The sequence below is a fragment of the Callorhinus ursinus genome, unplaced genomic scaffold, assembly GCF_003265705.2.
Source record: "Callorhinus ursinus isolate GAN/ISIS: 27379988/994484 unplaced genomic scaffold, GSC_fseal_2.0 scaffold106, whole genome shotgun sequence".
Lineage (NCBI taxonomy): Eukaryota > Metazoa > Chordata > Mammalia > Carnivora > Otariidae > Callorhinus > Callorhinus ursinus.
This window is the reverse complement of record NW_027397168.1, coordinates 1,188,919-1,210,464: the sequence shown is the minus strand read 5'-3', so window position 1 is coordinate 1,210,464 and position 21,546 is coordinate 1,188,919. Positions and strand designations below refer to the sequence as shown.

Below are 21,546 nucleotides of genomic sequence, written 5' to 3'. Positions count from 1 at the left end.
TTTGCAGAAGAGTGCAACTGTATATAGCCCAGTAACAAACAAGAGCTCTGATTTTATTTCTCACATACTTTGCATAAGCTGGAAACAGAGACTAAAACCTATTATATATGGTAATTAGCAGACAGGAAAATAGCCTGGTACATAAATTCAGGGTATTTCCCCCTGTATTAGCCAGCTTGGGCTGCCGTAACAAAAATACCACAGACTAGGTGACTTAAACAAAAGAAACTTACTTTTCAGTTTTGGAGGCTAAAAGTCCGAGATCAGGGTGTCACATGGTTGGATGGTAGTGAAGGCTAGCTTCCTGGCTTATAGACAGCCATCTTCTTGCAGTATCTTCACGAAGTAGAAAGAGCAAGCTCTCTGGCATCCTTTCTTTTTTTCAGACACTAATCCTATCATGATGCACCCTTATAACCTCATCTACCCCTAAGTAGCTCCCGAAGGTCCCATTTCAAAATACCATCACGTTAGAGGTTAGGGGTCCGAAACACGAATTTTTAGAGGACATATTCAAGAAATGGCATCTCATTTTCCACCAATCACTTACTGCACGCCAGGGTTCTTACATGAAAATACCAATATTTATTTATATAAATAAAGACAAATTTATTTTCAATAAAACAGTAGCAAATAATTTCTCCCTGCTTTTAAGTTCTCATTTCTCTGGTTTCTTTTTTCCCATTAGCCTGTCTCAGGCTTGTTAGATTTTTCACACGATGAGTATCATGTATCTTCATATGGAGACAATATGGTAATGACTCAACTGATTTACACAATTATGAGTGCTCTCTTTATCTACTTGAAGACTCACTCTTCTCTTTTCTCACCCACAATTTTCTGCCGGCTGGAAGTAGCACCCTGGTTTGCCCAGGAAATCTCTTATTTGTGATGGTTCCAGTCCTAAGAGACAAACTCAAACTCATTCTTCATGTGACTTTAAACCAGGCTCAAAAGTCCCATCCAGAAATACGGACTTTGCAGTTCTACTCTGTTGTATGTGACTAATGAAATAGCTTTAAATTACACTGGAAATAAAATATCAGTAATTCTTATCAAATGAGGAGTAGTATTCATTAAAAATGACTGATCCAATCATCCGAGCTTGCTATTTTGAAATTAAGACCTATGATAAGGTCATTGCCTCAGCTGATTACAAATCACCTGGTCAAAGTCACTGATGACTTTTGCTCTTTGGCTTTCAAAGTGGGACACATCATCAAATGGTCCCATTTTTACAAAATTTATGTTATAAACAAATGCATTTTCCTATGCCTTGGTCTCTGCTACTTTGAAAGCCTCACTCTATGCTTTCACATATTTAAAACAAACTTAGGCTTTTTCTTCAGAATGTGTATTCTGATGTCGAATCAGGGATGAACTCCGACTATATGCCTTCCCACATTTACTACATTCATACGGTTTCTCTGAAGAATGACTTCTCTGATGCCGAATAAGATCTGAGCCACTGCTAAATGCCTTCCCACATTCATTACATTCATAGGGTTTCTCTCCAGTATGACTTCTTTCATGTAGAATAAGGGATGTGCGTTGACTAAAGGCCTTCCCACATGTTTTGCACGTATATGGTTTTTCTCCAGTGTGAATTCTTTCATGTTGGGCAAGGTGTGCACTCTGACTGAAGGCCTTCCCACACTGATCACATTCATAGGGTCTATCTTCAGTATGAATTCTCTTATGTCGAGTAAGAGATATTCGGTGACTGAAGGCTTTTCCACATTCTTCACACTGATAGGGTTTTTCTCCAGTATGAATTCTCTGATGTTCAATAAGAAATGACTGACGGCCAAAAACTTTACTACATTTATTGCATCTGAAAGGTTTCTCTTCAGAATGAATGTTCTGATGTATTTTAAGGTTGGCAGTTCCAGAAAACATCTTTCCACATTCCTTACATTCAAACAGTTTCTTTTTCCTTGTATGAACTTTCTGATGTTGAATAAGGGATGAATGCCGATTACAGACCTTCTCACATTTACTGCATCTGTACAGTTTCTCTCCATTATGAATTCTTAGGTGTAGAATAAGGGTTGAAAGCCGCCTGAAGACCTTCTCACATTTATCACATTTATAGGTTTTCTTTGACGTGTGAATTCTCTGATGAAGCATAATGGATGAAATCCTATTAAAGGATTTTCCACATGCTCTACATTTATAAGGATTCTCTAAATGGTGACTTTTCTGCTGTGGACTCCGACTTAACGCCTTCTCACTTTCATGGGTTTTCTCTCCAGTATGATTTCTTTTATGTATAACAAGGGCTGATTTCTTATTGAAGCCTCTCCCACATTTACTACATTTATGAATTTTCTTTCCACTGTGAAATTTCTTATGAAGTAATAGGGATGACATTCGAATGAAGTCTTTCCCACACTTTCCACACTGGTGGATGTTCTCAACAAAATGAATTTTCTGGCCCACACTGGGAGGTGGGCACTGACTCAAGGCCCTCCCATAGTCAAAAGTTTCCTTTCCATCATGAACTTTCCCATGTAGAATAAGAGATGTTCTTTGAATGAAGCTTTCTCCACATTTATCACATTTATAGCTTTTCCTTCCACTGTGAATTTTCTGATGAAGAATGAGGGATGAGATCTGTCTGAAAGCTTTTCTACAATTACTGCATTCATAAGGCTTCTCTCCAGTATGAGATTTCTGATGAAGTTTAAGAGATAAGCTTTGACCAAAGGTTTTCCCACAGTCATTACATTTTAAAGATTTCTTCCCTGAGTCTACCTTCCTGGGTTTTATTAGAACTGAACTCTTCTTGCAGCCTCTCTTTCCTGTGGGAACTTTCTGTGATGCAGAAATTGGTTTCTGATAGATGCTTTGCCCAGATTTGTTGCACAGATTTGGAGGTAACTTCCTGGTGTCAGATTTAGACCCTGAGTCTGAAAGATAGCAAGAAATTCAATATTTGTTTTCCTATGCTGGAAAAATGAAGCTTCTGTGCAGTCATTATCAATGATGATAATAATAATACTTATCAAACATAATAACAACGATGACAACTAAGACAGTAACTTTTTAGTCTCTTATTGTAATTTTAACATAAGGGCTTTATAGAAATATTTAATAATTAGAATTCAGGAAATCCTGCAATTTGAAATGAATAAAATGAAAGTTTTATTTGTAGGATAAATTCATACCATATGCTACATTAAACTCCATAGATTCTTCATTGGATAAATGTACTTTTATTATATGAAATGTCTAAAATGACAGAAGATAACTACAGACAGAAAATAAATTAGTAGTTGCCTGGGGCTGGAGGTGGAAATAGGAATTAACTGTAAATGGACATGAAGACTTTTATTAGGGTGACAAAAATATCCTAAAACTAGATTATGGTGATGGCTACACAACTTGTTAAATTTGTCAAAAACCACTGAATTATACACTTAAAATGGGTGAATTTTACAATTTTACAATGTGTAAATTAGGTCTCAATAAAGTAAATCTTTTTGTGAAGTTGTACATTTTTAAAATGTATTCTTAAAATCAAATCTTTAAAAAACAACAACTGGACTTCTGGTGTCCAGTTCCTCACGTAAGAGGCTTAGAAAGCACAACTTCATCCTAACAAGTAAGAACCTAAGTACAAACCACTGCCTCCAACTCCGGTTGCTTCCTGTCCCTCCTAGGGGGCAGCGGGGATGGGGATGGACTGAGAAACTTGTGATGTTCACACTCCAGAGGCAAAGGCACCCTAAAAGACTGAGGCCTAATCCTAGGACCATAAAATGTGTCCCATCCCAACACACCTCACCCACCTCATCACTAACTGTTTACAACAGTTCTTTCTACCTGGTACCTCCCCTCTGGCCATTAAGAAAAAATTACAAGGGATACCAAAAGGCAAAACACACAATTTGAAGAGAGAGAGCAAGCATCAGAACCAGACTCAGATATGGCAGGGATGCTAGAATTATCAGACCAGAAATTTAAAACTGATTAATGTTAAGGGCTCTAAGAGATAAAGTATACAGCATATTAGAACAGATGGGCAATGTAAGCAAAGAGATGGAAACACTAAGAATCAAAACAAAATAATAGAGATGAAAAACACTGTAACAAATATGAAGAATGCCTTGGATGGGCTTATTAGTAGATTTAGCATAGCTGAAGAAAGATTCTGTGAGCTAACTTATCAACAGAATCCTTAAAAACCAGAAAGCAAATAAAGACTGGGAAACAAAACAAAACAAAACAAAATAATAAACCCTAGACTATCCAAAGACTGTGGGACAACTACAGAAGAAGTAACAAATGTGTTATGAGAATGTGAGGATAAAAAAAAGAGAAATGAAAGAAGAAACATTTGAAGCAATAATGAGTATTTCCCAAATTAATGTCAGACAACAAATTGTGATTCAAGATGCTCAGAGAACACCAAGCAGGAAAAACGCTAAGAAACCAATACCTAGGCATGTCTTTTTCAAATTGCAGAAAATTAAAGAAAAATTCTTGAAAGACAGCATAGGGGAAAAAAGACCTCACATACAGAGGAACAATGAATTGCATCCAAATTATTAGAGACCATGCAAGCAAGAGGAGTGGAGTGAAATATTTAAAATGGTGACAGAAAGAAACCACCAACCTAGAATTCTGTACTCTGTAAAAATATACTTCAAAAGTGAGAGAAAAAAAGACTTTCTCAGACAAATAAATATTGAGGGAATCTGTGACCAGCAGTCCTGCAAGAATGTTAAAAGAGGTCTGTTAGAAGAAAAATAATAACAAGTCAGAAACTTGGATCTACACAGAGAAGGGAAAAGCAATGAAGAAAAAATAAGTGAAGACAAAAAATCCCTTAACTGACCTAAACAATAATAGTTTGTTTAAAATAACAGAAACAATGTATTCAATTGTGTATGCTTCTGTATTTATCCTATGTATACATATAAATACATACATATTTGCTTATATACACATACTTGCTTACATATATATAAATGAAGTGAATGACAGCAATGATATAGGTGATAGGAGGAAGGAATTACCATTATTTTATTATTATAAGGTACTCACACTACCCATAAAGTGGTACAGTGTTATCTGAAAGTGGACCTGGATTAGCTGTAAATGTATAAATTCTAGGGCAACCACTTAAAAAAAAAAAGATATATATATATAGATACCTATACCTATATCTATATATCTGATATGCTAAGGAAGGACAGAAAATGGAATCATAGAAATGCTCATTTAAAACCACAATAGGTCTGCATGGAGCACTGGGTGTTGTACGCAAACAATGAATCATGGAACACTACATCAAAAACTAATGATGTAATGTATGGTGATTAACATAATAAAAAAAATAAATAAAAAATAAATAAAACCACAATAGGAAGGGGCACCTGGGTGGCTCAGTCAGTTAAGCATCTGCCTTTGGCTCAGGTCATGATCCCAGGGTCCTGGGACCAAGCCCCTCATCGGGCTCCCTGCCAGTACGGAGTCTGCTTATCCCTCTCCCTCTCCCCCACGCTCTCTCAAATAAATAAATAAAACTTTTTAAAAATTAAATTAAATTAAAAAATAAAACCACAATAGGCAGAAAAAGAGTGGAAGACAAAAACAGGAAGAATAAAGACAACAAATATAAGTATTATATATACAGTAGATATCAATCCAACTATATCAATAATCACTTTGAATGTCAACAGTCTAAACCAATTAAGAGAGACTGAATTTAATCTAATTCAGAGTGAATTAAAAAACACAGCCCAACTGTGTGCTTATTAAGAAACTCACTTTAGATATAAAGACACAGATTTAAAGTAAATGAATGGAGAAAAATATACCGTGCTAACACAAATCAAAAGAAAGCAGGAGGAGCTATATTAATTTTGGACAGAGCTGACTTAAAAGCACTGAAAGTTATCATGGATAAAGGGGGGCATTATATAATGATAAAGGAATCAATTCTTCAGAAGACATAACAATTCTTAGTGGGTATATGCCGAACAACAAAGCATCAAATTACAAGAGATGAAAACTGATAAAACCACAAGGAGAAATATATGAGTCCACTATCATAGTTAAGACACTTCAACATCCCTCATAAATGAAAAGATCCAGAAAGCAGAAAAATCAGTTAGTGGAACTCAACCGTACCTTCAATTCAACTGCATATAACTGACATCTATAGACTACTTCATTCAACAGTAGCAGAAGTCACATTATTCTCAAACTCACATAGAACATTCATCAAGATGGACCACATTCTGGACCTTAAAACATAGCTTAACAAATAAATGACACAATGCTCTCAGACCACAGTGAAATTAAACTAGAAATCAGTAACAGAAATATCACTGGAAAATCCCTAACTACTTGGAGATTAAATAATACATCTCTAAATAACACATGAAATTACAAAAGAAATTTTTAAATATTTTGAACTAAATGAAAATAAAACAACTTTGGGGCACCTGGGTGGCTCAGTCAGTTGGTCACTACTGACTATTTCTTTTGATACGCAGATGTTGCTACAAAGCAACAGCAATTAAGACAGTGTGGTAGTGGAAAAAAGATAAAGACCAATAGAACAGAATAGAAAGCCAAGAAATAAACTCTTGCATATCTAGTCAAATGATTTTCAACAAGGGAGCCAAGATTACTCAATGAGGAAAGGACAGTCTCTTCCACAATCAGTGTTGGGAAAACTGGGTATCTACATGCAAAAGAATGATCCTGGACCCTTACCTTACACCTTACACAAAAATTAACTCAAACTGATTAAAGACCTAAATGTAAGATCTAAAATTATTGAACTCTTAGAAGAAAACATTGGGTGGAAAGGTTCAGGATATTAGATTTGGCACTAATTTCTCAGATATGACACCAAAAAGCACAGGCAACAACAACAACAAAAGACAAATGGGACTACATCTGCTTGTCAAAAAAAAAAATAGTGTGAAAAGGCAACCTATGGAATAAGAGAAAATGATTACAAATCATCTATCAGATAAGGGACTAATATACAGAATATATAAAGAACTATAGGGGGGCCTGGGTGGCTCAGTCCTTAAGTGTCTGCCTTCCACTCAGGTCATGATCCCAGGGTCCTGGGATCGAGTCCCGCATCGGGCTCCCTGCTCAGCCAGGAGCCTGCTTTTCCCTCTCCCACTCCCCCTGCTTGTGTTCCCTCTCTCGCTGTGTCTCTCTCTGTCAAATAAATAAAATCTTTTAAAAAAAAAAAGAAAGAAAACAGTATGGAGATTCCCCAGATAATAAAAAATAGATCTATCATATGATCCGGCAATCCCACCTCTGGGTACATATCCCAAAATTTGAAATCAGGACCTTAAATACATATCTGTACTCCTATGTTCGTTGCAGCATTATTCACAGTAGCCAAGAAGCAGAACAACCCAAATATCCACTAATAAATGGATAAAGAAAATGTGATATATACAATGAAATATTATGCAACCTTAAAAAAAAAAAAAAGAAGATCCTGTCACATGCTACAACATGGATAAAGCTCAAGGAAATTTTGCTCAGCAAAAAAAAGGACAAATACTGTATGACTTGATTCATACAAAGTATCCATGGTAATCAAAATCAGACAAATACAAAGAAAGGTGGCTACCAAGGGCTAGGTGGAAGGGTGGAGGGAGAATTAGTATTTCGTAAATATAGTTTCAAAAGTTATTACAAGATGGAAAAGTTCTGGATATCTGTTGCACAACAATGTGAATATACTTAACTCTACACTTTAAAACGGTTAAGATGACAAAAACTAATGATGTAATGTACGGTGATTAACATAATAAAAAAATAATAAAAATAAAACAGTTAAGATGATAAATTCAATGTTATGATTTTTTTTTACAATTAAAAAAACTCAGGGGTGCCTGTCAGTTAAGAGTCTGACTCTTGAGCTCAGGGTCATTAAGTTCAAGCCCCATGCTAGGTTCCATGCTAGGTGTGGACCCTACTTAACAAACAAAACAACAACAACAACAACAACAACAAAAAACCACTCATAGAACTGTTAAGTAAAAATAACCTAACCAAAGAGAAATCTATCAGAAAATGGAACAAGTTCTTAGAAAGTAGTCAAAATGAACAGTTGTGGAAAATATTTTTTTTTTTTTTAAAGAATGAAGAAAACCATGCAAGGCTGAACATTTCCATTAGCAATGCTATCATGAGAGAAGGTGGAATATGCTAAGGCAGGGAATGTGATAGGTGGGGATAAGGGCATTAAGAGCTGAGCTTCTGAGACCAGAATTTGGGGTTCAAACCCAGCTCTGCTGCCACTTCCTAGCTGGGTTACCTTAGGCAAGTCACTGAACTTCCTTGATCTTTGGTTTCCTCATAAATAAAACAGGAATAGTAATAGTTCCTACCTTACAGGACTGGGAGGAACCTGTACTTAGAAGCATGTCTGGTACCTAGGAAGGGTTTATTAAATGTTGGTTATTCTTCTGGGGGCTCACACTACAGACGAGATTTTCTTTACAGGCCTGGGGCCTTTAAGGTATGGAAACTGGCAGTCTGCAAACATCTTCAAGAGGTTGTCCTCTCGAGATGGAAGGTGCTCTTACAAACAACAGCAACAAGTAAGCCTTGATTTTCTGTCACTCACCCATGCCCCGGCGTTTCCTCACTGGCTCCACTATCCAAGGTGCTTTCCCTTTCTCCAATAAGGTGATCACATTTGGCCTCCGAAAGGAAAGTCCTGCATTCAGGAAAAACATCAGCACTGAGCATGACATGGGTGCCACAGATGTCAGAGCCAAGCCCCGTGTCAACGGGATGGGGATTTATGAGCACAAAGGGAGCACAGAGGACATGAAGGGCAGCTGGAGGAGGACGGCCAAGTTCAGTTATAGCAAGCAGAATTGCTCATTTCTAACTCTACAAAGCCAATTATTCTCTTGAAAAATCAAACCAGAAACTCCTGAGGCTGGCCATTAAGCTGCTGCCTTTCAGCTCCAATCCCACCCTTCTCTGATCTGTTTTGTGTGCAGGGGCTGGGGCTCTGCAAACTATACTTCTTCACCAGAAGCTCCCTGTCAGCATCCACCAACAGGGGCTCTGCTGGTTTAAATTCTGCTTCTTTTTTTCCCTACACTCTCAGAATTAGCCTCATCCTGACCCTTCATGAGTAGAAACAGACTAGTCAGCACACCTCTCTCTTCCTTCAAAAGTCTGAGTCCCTTCCTCTAAGTCCTAAAAACCCCAAACTCTCCCCTTTGTATCCCTAACCCAAGGATGGTGCCTGCATCCTGTGGTTACCAACTCTGTATTATTTTGTCCACTATTTACCCATTAATCATACTTGTTAAATAGATTCCTCATATTAAATTCTCTCAAAACAACCAGGTGTCCTCAAAAGGTTACATATATAGTTACTGTGTGATAGCAATTCCACTCCTAAGTATATACTTAGGAAAAATGAAAAAATAAAAATATACGTCCACAAACTCATACGTTAATATTCACAATTGCCACAGAGTGAAAAACTGCCCAAACGCCCATCAACTGATGAATGGATTAACAAAATGTGGAATACTATTGGCCATGAAAAGGGGGTACTGATACACGCTACAATGTAGATGAACCTCAAAAACATTTAAGTTAAGGAAGCCACAAAGGACCACATACTTATGATTCCATTTCTATGAAAGGCCAAGAACAGGCAAATTCAGAGACAGAAACCAGATTAGTGTTTACCTAATCTGGAGGAATTAGTGGGCAAGGGGAATGAAAACTGATTGTTAATGGATATGGGGTTTCTTTTGGGGTAATGAAAATGTTCTAAAACAGACGGGTGATGGATGTACAACTCTGTGCATACATTAAAAACCACTGAATTATATACTTTGTATGTAGAGCATGTGAATTATACAGCAATAAAGCTGTTAAAAAAACCCAAACTGCAGTGGCTTCTGTTTTACTAACTAGACTAATTTATGTCCCACAACAGGTTGGTTGTGGATTATGGGGTGGAGAGAACCTTACCGAGAGAGACCAGGTTCTGGTAGTTCTCCAACATGACATCTTCATACAGATCCTTTTGAATGGGGCTCAGCCATTCCCACTCCTCCTGGGAAAAGTAGATGGCCAAATCCCCAAATGTCACTGGCACCTGAAACAGAAAATCACATGTCCTTTCACCACAGGCTTATGCTTCCATATGGCTGGAAACAACAAGGAATTTGTCCCAAACATGGGAGATCCACGGTGCCAGGAATCTATTCAGGAAACATTTGAGGTTCTGAGGCCAAGAGTAGCAAGTGCATTAAATAAAATAAATACAACACAATACAAAACGACATAGCTATTATTAAAAACTATGTGCCATAAAAAGCAGTGTCAACTTGAATTTACTGGGCACTGACAAAGGCAGAGCATTTTTCTAAGCACCCTATAGGTACCGACCCATGTTAGCCAGTGACTGGGGCACTGCTGAGAGAATCACAGCAATGCTACATATCAGGAAATGGGAGGCCCAGAAACAGGAGGGTGACTTATGGAAGGAAGGGCCCAAACGAGTGAACGGGGGAGTTGGAGTTCAATCTGGGCAGTCTGGCTTCTGATTCATGCCCCTAACTACATACTCTCTAAAGAGCACAGGACTCAACTACACAGGGCCAAAAGTTCTTTGTAGATGTAACCAAGGTTACTGATCACTTGATCTTAAATAGGGAGATGATCCTCGATTATCTAGGCAGATGATGTAATCACAGGAGCCTGTAACAGTAGGGAAATTTTCTCCAGCTGGAAGAGGAGAGTGGAAAGGGAAGTTGGAGAGATCTGAAGCCTGATCTGACCTGCTATTGCTGGCTTGAAGATGGAAGGCGGCCACATGGAAAGCAGAAGAAACTGAATATGCTAATAAACAATGAGTTTTGAAGAGCCTCAGATGTGACCACACAGCCAGCCAACACCTTTTTTCAGCCTTGCGAGACCAAAAGCAGAGGACCCAGCCAAGCTGCGTTGTGCCTGATCTCTGACCCACAAACTGTGCACCATAAACATGTGGTGTTTTGAGCAGCTCAATTTGTGGAACTTTGTTAGAGCAGCAACAGGGAACACATAACTTAGAGGGCAAAAGTGTTTGTTAGAGAAATTGCATCCAAAATGTTTATTTTAGAAAATCACTTCTTCATCTAAAGTGGTGAAGCATGGTTTTTAACAGAAGGTTGACTCACTGGCCTGGTTCCAACGAATCCAATCTGAATACAAGGTTATGTGGAATCTCTTAAAATTAGAGAGATTTCCTCCTTGTAAATATGGGCTATACAAGTAAAAACAAAGCGACATTAACAGATTAACTCTAGAGCACAACCTCGAATCCTCCTCTGCCTCAGGAGATCCTGCCTAGGCACTCATGTCTACCTTGAGAAATCATGGTGGCTCTCCTCTTCCGTCTTGGGAGCAGCCTAGGCAAACAACCTGGAGATGCTAAACAAATAGGTGAATGGCCATGTGCACACTGAGAAAAAAGGAGAGGAGGGTGGTGAGTGGTTACGTGGGTTGCTGGAGCTCTTCTCATGCTCCTACCCTCCGTGGTGATGGAGGAAACAGAGACCAGATTTTGGATGGGATTCTGTCAGGCAGGAAGTTTCCATGGAAGGAAAGCAAATGACCCATGTTTTACAAGATGGAACTTCCCTGCAAGAACAATCACTATTTACCTTGGACTTGGACTTCCCTCGTGCAGCAGGCATCCTTTCCTCCCCCTTGAGGCTCCGCATCTGGAGAAGGGCAGAGTGCAGAGAAGGTGGGGCTGTGGGAGAAGAGAAGTCATGAGGATGACAGGGCCTTTTGGGTGGTCCCAGAGTCTCTAGGATAAGAACCCCCGGATCCCTCACCCTGGTCACACATGCACGTGCATGCACACATATACACAGGTGCATAGACACACATGGAGGGAGGTCAGAATATCTTCTGCAGCATTCCTGCCCCTTCTCAGGGTTGGGAAGGGGCACAGCCAATGCTATCTGTTCCCAAGATCACAGAAGGCTCCAGATGAGGAGGCAAATGAGACATGAAGACAGCTATCCATCCATTTGACAAGCATTTGTTAAGTGTCTAGTATGTGCCAGGCATCATCCTAGGTGCTGGGGAAAGAGCAGAGTTAGAGAAGAAGTACCAGCTCCCCTGTACCTTACATTCCACCATGGATGGTAAGTTCATATAGAACACAGTGTCAGCTGAGATCATTGCTATAAAAACAAAACACAACACAACACAACAATACCAGAGCAGGGGGTGGAGTGATGGGGTGGTTGAGGGAGGCCTCCAGAGGATGCAACATTGAGTCAAGGTTTGAATGTAGTGCAGGTGTGAGGCACTTGGACGCCTGGAAAAGAGCATTGTGAGTAGAGGTACAGTAAGTGCAAAGGCCCTGGAGCAGGTGTGTACTTGGTATGTGGAGGGAAGTAAATGGTGTGAAGCAGAATGAGTGAGGTGGGGAGTGGTGGTCTGTGAGATGGCTGAGTTCAGGAGGGGCCACATCATGAAAGGGGTTGTGAGCAGTTTGGAACTGATCCTAAATGTCATAAGACATCATTGAGGGAGCACGAGTTTGAGGAGTGGCATATCTGACTTAACATTTAACAAAATTTGTTGGGTGGCTATGCGGTGAATAAACTGTGTATATTGGTGAGAGGTGGTGGGGATGCAAGAGCTGAAGAGGCAATTCATTAGGCAGGTATGTGTCAATCCAGCAGGGAAATTCAGTGGCATGGATTAGGCCCATCACTGAGTCACTCTGCACCTATGCTCTTCTACATGCATACCATTAGCAACTGGTGACAACTGAGTTCTGGAAATAAGGCTAGTGCAACGGAGTGTTTAACGTTATTTAGTTTCAATTAATTAATCACTAAAGTATTAATAATATTAAAATTAATGAATTAGAATTTAATCTGAAATTAAAAACTGATCCTTGATTTAGTTAGTGTAAAACTTTGAAGAATGTTTGAAACAACTGGGTGTGTGAATCTACTTTTCCAAAGGTAAGTTTTATGAAATTTAAATACAGATCAAGAGGCGCCTGGCCAGTTAAGCATCTGCCTTTGGCTCAGGCCTTGATCCCTGGGATCAAACAATAAAAATTACTGCTCTGGAAAACAGTATGGAGGTTCCTCAAGAAGTTGAAAATAGAGCTACCCTATGACCCAGGAATTGCACTACTGGGTATTGACCCCAAAGATACAGATGTAGTGAAAAGAAGGGCCACTCTGTTTTATCAGAGTGGCCACAGGACTTGGGGAGATTTGCAGCACAGCACGTTAAGGTTGAGGAGTTGTGGCTCAGTAACTAAGTGGCCTGGACTTCCATTCTGTGTGCTGAGCAAGGCTTCCCTCATGCAGAAAGTGGAGACAAAGGGGCCTACCCAGAGTCTTAAGATGCCTGAATTCTCTCTGCATTAGACTCCAGGACAGGGTTATGCAGGGTGATTTGTAGCACCTGCCAATTTCCATGGTGTAAACACTCCCATGAGGGCCCCACTGTAAGCTACCAAACTCATGTCACTGAGCACAGAGCACAGAACTGGGGAAAGGTGTACACAACAGGTTTGTGATCAAGTGTGAGCCAGCCCCAGCACTCCACTGCCAGAGAGTCTCTGAGAACAAAGCTGTATTCTTTGCCTGGGAGTTCTCCTACTTTTAACTACTATCTCCAAACTGTAGAGGTAATGCCTGGTTCTGTGGTCCAGGACAGAACCCAAAGCAGCTTTGTCATTATAGAAAATTTCTGCTGGTTGGTTCTGTTTCATTTTGAAGCATCCACATGACTTTGGCATCCTACATCATAATAAATCTGAGCTTGTATTAATATAAATCTAATTAATAAAAACCTAAAATTTAAACCATTTACCAGATAAATACATCCCTTGGTTTTTCCCTTCCAATTCCTCAAGTAGAACAGATTATTGCAGGAAGTGGTATCATGTCCATCCTGCGGTTTCTCATAGCTGTTTGTACTCAGCCATGTACCCCAAATTAGAAAAGTACAATTCTTGCCCACAAAACAATTTTCTCTGAGGAACTCAGCACTGCTGGGTAGGAAAGAACAGCAGTTTGATATTAAATAATTCTGGATTCAAAATTTGCCTCTTCCAATTATTGGGGTAAAGAAAACCTACCTCACCCTTAGCTGTTATGAAGTTGACATGAGCTACCTTTATAGGAGCTATCTTCAGCAACAGGCACACAGTAATTTCTCATCTGCCTTATCCCTTTTATTCACTATACACCAAGCATCCAAAAGACCAAGGAAGCCTGAGACCCATTCAGAAGGCTGTGGGTAGAATTCTCATACAGTGCAGGCAGGAAATTAGCACCACCTCAGTGGAGGGTAATTCGGCAAATCTTTGAAAATTGAAGGTACATATCCCCTCTAACACAGTAAACCTCATTTCTGGTATTTGTCTCTAGAAGTCCTTGCATATGGATAAAATGACACACAAGGGTATTCATTGTGGCAAGGCTTGTAGGAAGAGGCAGTATGGTTCTACAGTGAAGGGCATGAGCGTGGAGGCTGTCTGGGTTCAACCTCTAACTCTGCTACCCTCCTCTGGGTGAACTCTCATGTCCGCTCTAGGCCTCAGCTTCCTCAATTGGCAAATGGGGCAAGTAACAATGATTCCACAGGGCTGTTTGGAAGATTAAATGAATGAAAACATGTAACACATTTGGAGCAGTGCCAGTACTTACCAAACGTAAGTCATCAAGAGATTAGATAACCAAAATGCCCATCAATAGGAAAATGGCTAAGTGAGTGTTATGTACACATGATGGGACACCATGTAGATCTTAAAAGGAACAAAATAGCACTACATCAGTGCTTCTTCAACGGGGGCAATTTTGCACCCAGGGGATACCTGCAATGTTTGGGGACATCTGTGGTTGTCACAACGGGGTGTGTGTTCCTGGCATCTAGTGGGCAGAGGCCAGGATGCTGTTCAACACCCTACATTACACAAGATGGCACCCCCAAAGGAAGGAACAATCTGATCCAAACACCAACTGTGCCGAGGTTGGGAAACCTACTCTACAAGTATTGCATGAAATGATCTCCATGATGTGGTGTAATGACAGAGGAAAAGGTACAGAAAAACTTAGAAAAAAGAAAACATGGAAAACCAACAACTGAGTTTGAAAAGGCAGACAAGTTCTGGAAATATAATCAAGAAGTCATTAGCAGTGACTGTCTCTGAAGAAGGGAACTAGATCACTTGGCATGGGAAAGGAAACTCGAAACTCACTTTTCCCTATCTATACTTTGCATTTGTGTTTCACGCATAACTACCTCTTCAAAACAACACAAATAAAATAGCATGAATCTCACACTATCTCAGGGTAGAGCTGTACACCTGGCCTGTCTTCTGAATCTCAAACATAGTGTGAGAAAAGGGCTCTGCCATTTAAATTTAACACAAAGCTAATTCTTCACCCTAAAGTGAGGATGGCAAAAACCTGGATGGAAACAAGTTTCAAAGAGTTCCTGGGCAGTGGCCATGCCTCCCTCAGGGGCAGACAACTAGGGTCCCTCCTCTCAGCCCCAACATCTCCAAGATCCTAGAGGACTGTGCTGAGCACTGAGTTGGGGCAGGTCCAACAGTACTGGACAACCAGCCATTTAATGCATAATCTCACTGCTTCCTTTCAAAGTCTGCTTTTGCTGTACCATCTGTCAAATATTTGAAGATCACCTCTACTCTGAACCTGCCAGTCCCAGAGGCCAGAAATATTGAAGACACTTTCCTTAAAGACCCAAGTCCAACTGTAACAGAAAACAAGGGCTTTGCACATGAACGTGAGCCCTGACATTTCTCTGCTTTACATGGGAACAAATTTCCTCAGTTATAGGACAGGGCTAGGAATCTCCCTATTGCAGGAAAGCACAGCTGTGAGGACTGCATTAGAAAAAATACTGAAAGCACTGGTCACTCATAATCCTCCCCTCCCCTCTACCAAATCAATTTACCTCATTCCTCAAGCAAGCTCAGAGCTACAGCTCTCAACCTTGTTTGTACATTAGAATGTCTCGGGAGCTTTTTAATAAATACCAGTGGCTGTGCCTGATGGCAGATCAATTGAATCAGAATCTCTGGGGACTGGCTTTGCATTTTTTTAAATTCTTTTATTGTTATGTTAATCACCATACATTACATCATTAGCTTTTGATATAGTGTTCCGTGATTCATTGTTTGTGCATAACACCCAGTGCTCCACGGAGAACGTGCCCTCTTTAATACCCATCACCAGGCTAACCCATCCCCCCACCCCCCTCCCCTCTAGAGCCCTCAGTTTGTTTTTCAGAGTCCATCGTCTCTCATGGTTCGTCTCCCCCTCCGACTTACTCCCCTTCATTCTTCCCCTCCTGCTATCTTCTTCTTTTTTTCTTAACATATATTGCATTATTTGTTTCAGAAGTACAGATCTGATTCAACAGTCTTGCACAATTCACAGCGCTCACCATGGCACATACCCTCCCCAATGTCTATCACCCAGCCACCCCATCCCTCCCACCCCCCACCACTCCAGCAACACTGTTTCCTGAGATTAAGAATTCCTCATATCAGTGAGGTCATATGATACATGTCTTTCTCTGATTGACTTATTTCACTCAGCATAACACCCTCCAGTTCCATCCACGTCGTTGCAAATGGCAAGATCTCATTCCTTTTGATGGCTGCGTAATATTCCATTGTGTATATATACCACATCTTCTTTATCCATTCATCTGTCGATGGACATCTTGGCTCTTTCCACAGTTTGGCTATTGTGGACATTGCTGCTATAAACAATGGGGTGCACGTACCCCTTCAGATCCCTACATTTGTATCTTTGTGGTAAATACCCAGTAGTGCAATTGCTGGATTGTATGGTAGCTCTATTTTTAACTGTTTGAGGAACCTCCATACTGTTTTCCAGAGGGGTTGCACCAGCTTGCATTCCCACCAACAGTGTAGGAGGGTTCCCCTTTCTCCACATCCCCGCCAACATCTGTCGTTCCCTGACTTGTTAATTTTAGCCATTCTGACGGGTGTGAGGTGGTATCTCATTGAGGTTTTGATTTGGATTTCCCTGATGCCGAGCGATGTTGAGCACTTTTTCATGTGCCTGTTGGCCATTTGGATGTCTTCTTTGGAAAAATGTCTGTTCATGTCTTCTGCCCATTCCTTGATTGGATTATTTGTTCTTTGGGTGTTGAGTGGCTTGACATTTTTTAAAGCAGGCTCCGCACCCAGTGTGGAACCCAACATGGGGCTTGAACTCACGACTCCACGATCAACACCTGAGTTGAAATCAAGAGATGGAGGCTGAACTGAGTCACCCAGGCGCCCCTGGGCATTTTTTAAAAAAGATTTCCAAGATGATTGAGTGCCTGGGTCACTCAGTTGGTTAAGCATCTGCCTTCAGCTCAGGTCATGATCCCAAGGTCCTGGGACAGAGCCCCACATCAGGCTCTCTGCTCAGCGGGGAGTCTGCTTCTCCCTCTGCCCTACCCTGCCCCACTCGTGCACAATGGGTACACACGCTCTCTCTTAAATAAAATCTTTAAAAAAAATAAATAAAAGCTTTCGAAGGTGATGCTAATAGGGAGCCATAGTTTATTCTTTATTCTTTTTTTAAGATTTTATTTATTTATTTGACAGAGACACAGTGAGAGAGAGAACACAAGCAGGGGGAGTGGGAGAGGGAGGAGGAGGCTTCCCGCTGAGCAGGGAGCCTGATGTGGGGCTCAATCCCAGGACCCTGGGACCATGACCTGAGGCGAAGGCAGACGCTTAACGACTGAGCCACCCAGGAGCCCCCGTTTTATTTTATTTTTTAAATATTTTATTTATTTATACGAGAGACAGCACAAGAGATCATGACATGAGCCAAAGGCAGACGTTTAACTGACTGAGCCACCCAGGCGCCCCAGGAAGCCATAGTTTAGAACCATTATGCCACTCTATGAGCCTCAGGGGGCAGGGTGGAAGATCTGACACCCCCACAACCGCCACCCCCCACCACCCCACTGAAACCCAGACCTTAGTACTTAAGAAGAAAAGTCTGTGATAAGCTCAAAGCCAAACTCGGATTCCCTTCCGAAAGGATAACCATCCAGTCACTGCTGGTGGCCATTATTACTGGCTTTGGAGTTGAACGAGATGGGAAGCCTGGGTGTTGATCCTGTGCTTAACCCATAACCTCCTCACCCTGCTTTATTTCTCCAAACACTTATGACCAGTCAATATAAACTGAACTGTCTTCTTACAAAATGCAAACTCCAGATGAGTAGTAATCTCTATCTTGTCAGTTAACTAGCACCTTGCCTGACCCAGGGCAGGCCAGTACACGAATGAGTGAAGCCTCTTAGAGCCTACCCAGACCACAGACCCCAGAGAGTTTCTCATCTAAAGAACATCATCCCTTTATCACTTCTCTCCTCCAGCCCCCTCACTCTCCTCCCTACCCTCACACCTTGGTAAAGTCCATGGTGTGCCCTCATCATGGCTCTATACACCAGTGATTCTCAACTGGGGTGATTTTGCCCTTCAGGAGACACCTGGCAGTGTGTGGAAACATTTCTGCTTTCACAGTTGGGGCAGGCGGGGGATGTGCCGCTGCCATCTGGGGTACAGAGACCACTTCCTACAATAGGTAGGGCAGCCCTTCCCCCCCCCCCCACCGTATACACACCCCTAAACAACAAATGATCTGGCCCAAAGTAGCCACAATGCAAAGAGTGAGAAACCCTGGTCTAGACACAGAAACATCTCCAGATCCCTGTGTTACGGGGAGATGCTCCCCCGCGGGCCCTGCCACTTCCCAACCCAGGTTAGTCACCTCACAGGCTCCCTAGGGACATCTCCGTCCTGAAGACCCCGGCCTCCTGGTCTCCCCTCCTGCACCCCACTACCGCCCTCCCAGGATCCTGACCAGAACATTCTGAACCTAAGCTCCAGCCTAGACTTTAGGCTTATTTCCTATGTTGACCTGAAACCTTTACTCTGGGCTCAACTTCTGCTTTTCTTCCTGCGAATTCTGCTCTCTAGGTGGCCGGCTGCGAGATCCCCGGGGTCGTTATTCAGCAACCAAGCACTCGCTCCCACGTTGCTTACTGGTGTCACGGGCCGTTCTACTTCACACTCGCCACAAGCCGAGGATCAGTGCTACTATCATCCCCACTGGAGGAGCGGAACGAGGGGCCGGGGATGTCAGGAACCTCTCTGAAGTCGCACGACTCGTGCGAACCTGGAGTCCCCAAGTCTGTGCTCTGCGACGCTGCTCAGAAAGGACAGGCGCAGCCGTCCGCGGCCACAGGTCCCAGGGCCACAGTGGGCCCTACCCTCCCTTCAAACACACACGAAGGAGCACCGCGCTCCACCGTCGGACCCTTCATCTCAGTTGTGAGACGGCAGCTCCCGCAGCATTCACCACCACGTCCGCCCCGGCACCGGACAGGCGACCCAGCACGACAACCCCCGGCGCCGGCCGCTCTGCGCTGGGGGTCTCATGCGTGTCACCCGCTCACTTCCCCCCCTCACCGGGGCGGGCCCCCCCCCCCCCCCCCCCCTCACCGGGGCGGGCCGCCCTCCCCTCCCCCCTTCCCCCTCACCGAGGGGCCCGCCCTCCCCTCCCCCCTTCCCCCTCCCCCCCTCACCGGGGCGGGCAGCCCGCGCAGCCGCTCAGAACCTTCCGCCGGCGGAGAGACGCCAGCGCGGCGGGAGCAGACACGCTCGCTCGGGCGCAGTCACCCAGGGCAAGCCCACAGCCGTTCCACACGGTGAGCACCGGCCCCACCGGCCCGAGGCACACACACGAACGCGCTCCACCAACGAAGCCTCGGCGCCGCCTGCACGCTTCCGCTGCCTGGGCCCACAAGCGCCCGCTCCCCTCTCCCGAACGCCCCGCGCCGCACAGGGGCGCTACACGGTCCTGGGACACGCGCCCGTCCCCCCACCTGCCGCCCGTCCCACACACGCCGCCGCCCCCTCATCCCACAGCACGCGACCCGGCCCGCATGCGCCCCGAACGGTCCCAGGCCTCCACGGCACGCGCAGCCCGAGCTCCGCCTCGGGACCCCCACCGTCCCGGGCCCAGACGCCAGCCCACGTCCCGACCTCGCACCGCCTCGACCCCGCGCAGCCCCACGGCCGCGCCCCGCCGCGCGACCCCACCGTCTCACAGACAAGCACTCCCATTCACGTCAGTCCTCAGGGGTCGCGTCCAGGCGGCGCCCACTCTAACAGCTGCGCAGCAGCCCGCGCCCCCGCGCCTGCGCACTCTCCTCCTTAACCCCAGGCGCACCCGCCGGCCCCGCCCCCTCACACGAGCAACACGTAGACCGGCCGCCGCCCCACCCCCGGGGCGTCCCCTAGAGCGCCCGGCCCCGCCCCTAAACAAAGCCACGCGGCGCGCACGCGCTCACTCATCTCTCCGGGGACCTTCCCACAGGAAGGGCCGGAGCCCCACCCCCCCCCCCCCCACGCAAGCCACACACGAAAGCGCTCTCACGCAGTCAGAGCCGTCCTGGGGGCGCCGCCGCACGCGCCCCGCCAGGCCCCGCCCCCGCACCACCCCCCTCCTCACACAGGGCCGCGCGCACGCACCGACTCTACCGCGCGGTCCGCGGGCGCTCTCCTCCTGTTACGTCACGTAGATGCGCTGAGGCGCTGTCCGTCCGCGATCCACTGAACCAAACCCAGCCGCTGCAGTCGGCCGCCCTCACTGCGTGCACAGCCGCAGGTTCCCGCCCGGGAGCGCGCCAGGGCTCGGCGGGACTGGGAGCCGGGCTCACCCGCGGATGCTGCCACGCGCACTCACGCGTGCGCACTGCGAGCTCGGTCTGCGACTCCTGGGAGCCTTCGGGGTGCCGTGCGGTGCGGCCCTGGAAGGCCAGGCCCCAAACTGAAGGGTGCGACTGAGGGACCCCGGCTTGCGCTGGCGAAGATCTGTCAGGCCCGTCGAAGTGACCCGCGAGAGGGACGGAGCAGGGATGCGCCTCGAGGCTCGCAGTGGAGTCTCACTGGCGCCTACGTAGAACGGAGAACCCCAGTGTCCTTTGCGAGGCGCGTCCTTTCCAGGCCCGCAGCCTACATTTCCCAGGGGCCCCTGCGGCGCGTGGTGACGTGCGGCGCGGGCGCTGCGGCGGCGCCTGAGGCCCCCGCCCCCCGCCCCGGTGGTAGCGAGTCTCTGAGGTGGGCGTCTGCGTACGAGAGGCCCAGGTTGTGGCAGTGCGTGTGTGTTGTGGGGCCTGCGTTTGTGACCGCGTTGTTTCGTGTGTGAGGGGAAGCACCGGTTTTGAATGTGTATGTGTAGGCTCTGCCTGCTTTTGCGCAACAGCAGAGTTGAGTAGCGGTGACACAAATTTGTGTTGTCCACAGAACCTAAACTACCATCTGGCCCTGGATCCCAGCTTTTGTGATTGTGGGGAGGGTGTGTGTGTGTGTGTGTGTAGGGGACCCCAGGAAATAAACGTGCGTGTGCACGGAAACTGCCGTTTGTGCGTGTGCGCCCCGCGTCCGTACGTGTGCGGCTGTTTTGTGGTTGT

At 44.5% G+C, this 21,546-nt stretch overlaps 1 protein-coding gene across 9 annotated transcripts; it reads right to left on the bottom strand.

The window, feature by feature from the left end:
• Positions 1-562: 562 nt before the first annotated feature.
• On the bottom strand, positions 563-21,063 carry ZNF667 (zinc finger protein 667). 9 transcript variants are annotated; one of them, XM_073889359.1, is made up of 6 exons: positions 20,174-20,280; positions 11,859-12,107; positions 11,682-11,773; positions 10,003-10,129; positions 8,624-8,716; positions 563-2,912 (listed from the first exon to the last, which is right to left on the bottom strand). In XM_073889359.1, the coding sequence occupies exons 2-6, from the start codon at positions 11,911-11,913 to the stop codon at positions 1,333-1,335; spliced, it is 1,947 nt and encodes a 648-aa protein (XP_073745460.1). In that variant the 5' UTR covers positions 11,914-12,107; positions 20,174-20,280; the 3' UTR covers positions 563-1,332. The 9 variants fall into 9 exon arrangements, with proteins under 9 accessions (XP_073745460.1, XP_025704587.1, XP_025704589.1 ...); XM_025848802.2 differs by lacking the exon at positions 20,174-20,280 and adding an exon at positions 18,990-19,528; XM_025848804.2 differs by lacking the exons at positions 11,859-12,107; positions 20,174-20,280 and adding an exon at positions 20,606-21,063.
• Between the last annotated feature and the right edge of the window lie 483 nt (positions 21,064-21,546).